Source organism: Phoxinus phoxinus (assembly GCF_949152265.1).
Source record: "Phoxinus phoxinus genome assembly, chromosome: 11".
In the NCBI taxonomy this organism is placed as follows: Eukaryota; Metazoa; Chordata; class Actinopteri; order Cypriniformes; family Leuciscidae; genus Phoxinus; species Phoxinus phoxinus.
In genome coordinates, this window is record NC_136886.1 from 537,501 (window position 1) to 540,000 (window position 2,500).

At 49.9% G+C, this 2,500-nt stretch overlaps 1 protein-coding gene across 2 annotated transcripts in view; it reads left to right on the forward strand.

Moving 5' to 3' along the window:
- The window catches only part of tgm8 (transglutaminase 8), a 14,208-nt gene that overhangs the window by 10,903 nt on the left and 805 nt on the right, over window positions 1-2,500 (forward strand). For both annotated transcript variants that reach the window (XM_079629403.1, XM_079629404.1), the window contains exons 10-12: window positions 635-913; window positions 1,129-1,292; window positions 1,411-1,544. In XM_079629403.1, coding sequence (XP_079485529.1) covers window positions 635-913; window positions 1,129-1,292; window positions 1,411-1,544 — 577 coding nt within the window. The remainder of the gene's footprint in view (window positions 1-634; window positions 914-1,128; window positions 1,293-1,410; window positions 1,545-2,500) is intronic.

Below are 2,500 nucleotides of genomic sequence, written 5' to 3' on the forward strand. Positions count from 1 at the left end.
CTTTACACCACTGCAACTCACTCTTTACACCACTGCATCCCACTCTTTACACCAATGCACCCCACTCTTTACACCACTGCACCCCACTCTTTACACCACTGCACCCCACTCTTTACACCACTGCACCCCACTCTTTACACCACTGCACCCCACTCTTTACACCACTGCACCCCACTCTTTACACCACTGCATCCCACGCTTTACACCACTGCACCCCACTCTTTACACCACTGCATCCCACGCTTTACACCACTGCACCCCACTCTTTACACCACTGCACCCCACTCTATACACCACTGCACCCCACTCTTTACACCACTGCACCCCACTCTTTACACCACTGCATCCCACGCTTTACACCACTGCACCCCACTCTTTACACCACTGCACCCCACTCTTTACACCACTGCACCCCACGCTTTACACCACTGCACCCCACTCTTTACACCACTGCATCCCACACTTTACACCACTGCACCCCACTCTTTACACCACTGCACCCCACTCTTTACACCACTGCATCCCACTCTTTACACCACTGCATCCCACTCTTTATTTTTCATTTTAATAAGAAAGAGCATTGTAAAAGCGTTAGCTATTGATGTTGTTTGCCTGACCATCTGTTTCTCCTCAGGTTCTGTGAAGGAGAGAGCCGTGTTTGACGAGGCCACGAAGCGAGTGACTGGCCTGAAGCCGAGCGAAGCGCCTCGTCCGACCGTGCAGATGAACATCAGTCTGGACTCGCCACCGCTGAACGGCACCGACATCAAACTCAAGCTCGTTCTGAAGAGCCAGAACACAAAAGCACAAGATCTGTCGCTGAAGATGAGCGCTCAGGTCATGAGATACACCGGAACACCAGCGGCCGACGTGTGGAGCAACTCCACTAACATACAACTGCAACCCAACACAGGTGCGGCTAACCATACCAGCAATAGCAGTGTCACCCAGTACAAGAAAACACATGCAAAACCTTTCAAACACACACACACCTGCAAACCTTTTAAAGAAAATAATTATGTTTTATGTTAGTATGTTTCTTGAGAGATAATATCACTTGACTTGGTACCATTACAGGTTTTTAATATTCAATTTAAGGCACCAATAATAACAATGTGCTCTTTTCAGAACAAACTCTTCCCTTCACGGTCCCGTTCGCTGCATACGGACCAAAGATGCTGGACAACAACTGCATCAAAGTCTCTGCCATCGCGACGGAGAAAACCGAGACGAAAGAAACTTATCTGGCGGAGAAAGACATCGTTCCACACAGTCCAGCCCTCGACCTCACGGTGAGAAACACACACACACACACACACACACACACACACACACACACACACACACACACACACACACACACTCACTCTCACACACTAACCCTGCGGTGTGTGTGTGTGTGTGTGTCAGGTGATTGGGACGCCTCTCCAGGACTCAGAGATGAGTGCTGAGGTGGTGTTTGAGAATCCTCTCCCCGCGCCGCTGAAGAACTGCTCCGTCACACTCACCGGCAGCGGTTTGCTGAAAAACACAGAGAAGTCCAGGTGAGACACACACTTAACTGAGCTCAATCCTGTCTGCTGTGTGTGTTTATGACTGCTAGTGTGTGTGTGTGTGTGTGAGAGAGAGAGAGAGCGAAAGTGTGTGTGTGTGTGTGTGTGTGTGTGAGAGAGAGAGAGACAGACAGAGTATGTGTGTGTGTGTGTGTGTGTGTGTGTGTGTGTGTGTGTGTGTGTGTGTGTGTGTGTGTGTGTGTGTGTGTGTGTGTGTGTGTGTGTGTGTGTGTGTGTGTGTGTGTGTGTGATGGGTAGGTTTAGGGGTCGGGTTAGTGTGTGTGTGAGGGTGTGTGTGTGATGGGTAGGTTTAGGGGTCGGGTTAGTGTGTGTGTGTGTGTGTGTGTGTGTGTGTGTGTGTGTGTGTGTGTGTGTGTGTGTGTGTGTGTGTGTGTGTGTGTGTGTGATGAGTAGGTTTAGGGGTCGGGTTAGTGTGTGTGTGTGTGTGATGGGTAGGTTTAGTGGTCGGGTTAGTGTGTGTGTGTGTGTGTGTGTGTGTGTGTGTGTGTGTGTGATGGGTAGGTTTAGGGGTTGTGTTAGTGAGTGTGTGTGTGTGTGTGTGTGTGTGTGTGTGTGATGGGTAGGTTTAAGGGTCGGGTTAGTGTGTGTGTGTGTGTGTGTGATGGGTGGGTTTAAGGGTCGGGTTAGTGTGTGTGTGTGTGTGTGTGTGTGTGTGTGTGATGGGTAGGTTTTGGGGTAGTGTTAGTGAGTGTGTGTGTGATCGTAGGTTTAAGGGTTGGGTTAGTGTGTGTGTGTGTGTGTGTGTGTGTGTGTGTGTGTGTGATGGGTAGGTTTAGGGGTTGGGTTAGTGAGTGTGTGTGTGTGTGTGATGGGTAGGTTTAGGGGTTGGGTTAGTGAGTGTGTGTGTGTGTGAGATGGGTAGTGTTAGTGTGTGTGTGTGTGTGTGTGTGTGTGTGTGTGTGTGTGAGATGGGTAGTGTTAGTGTG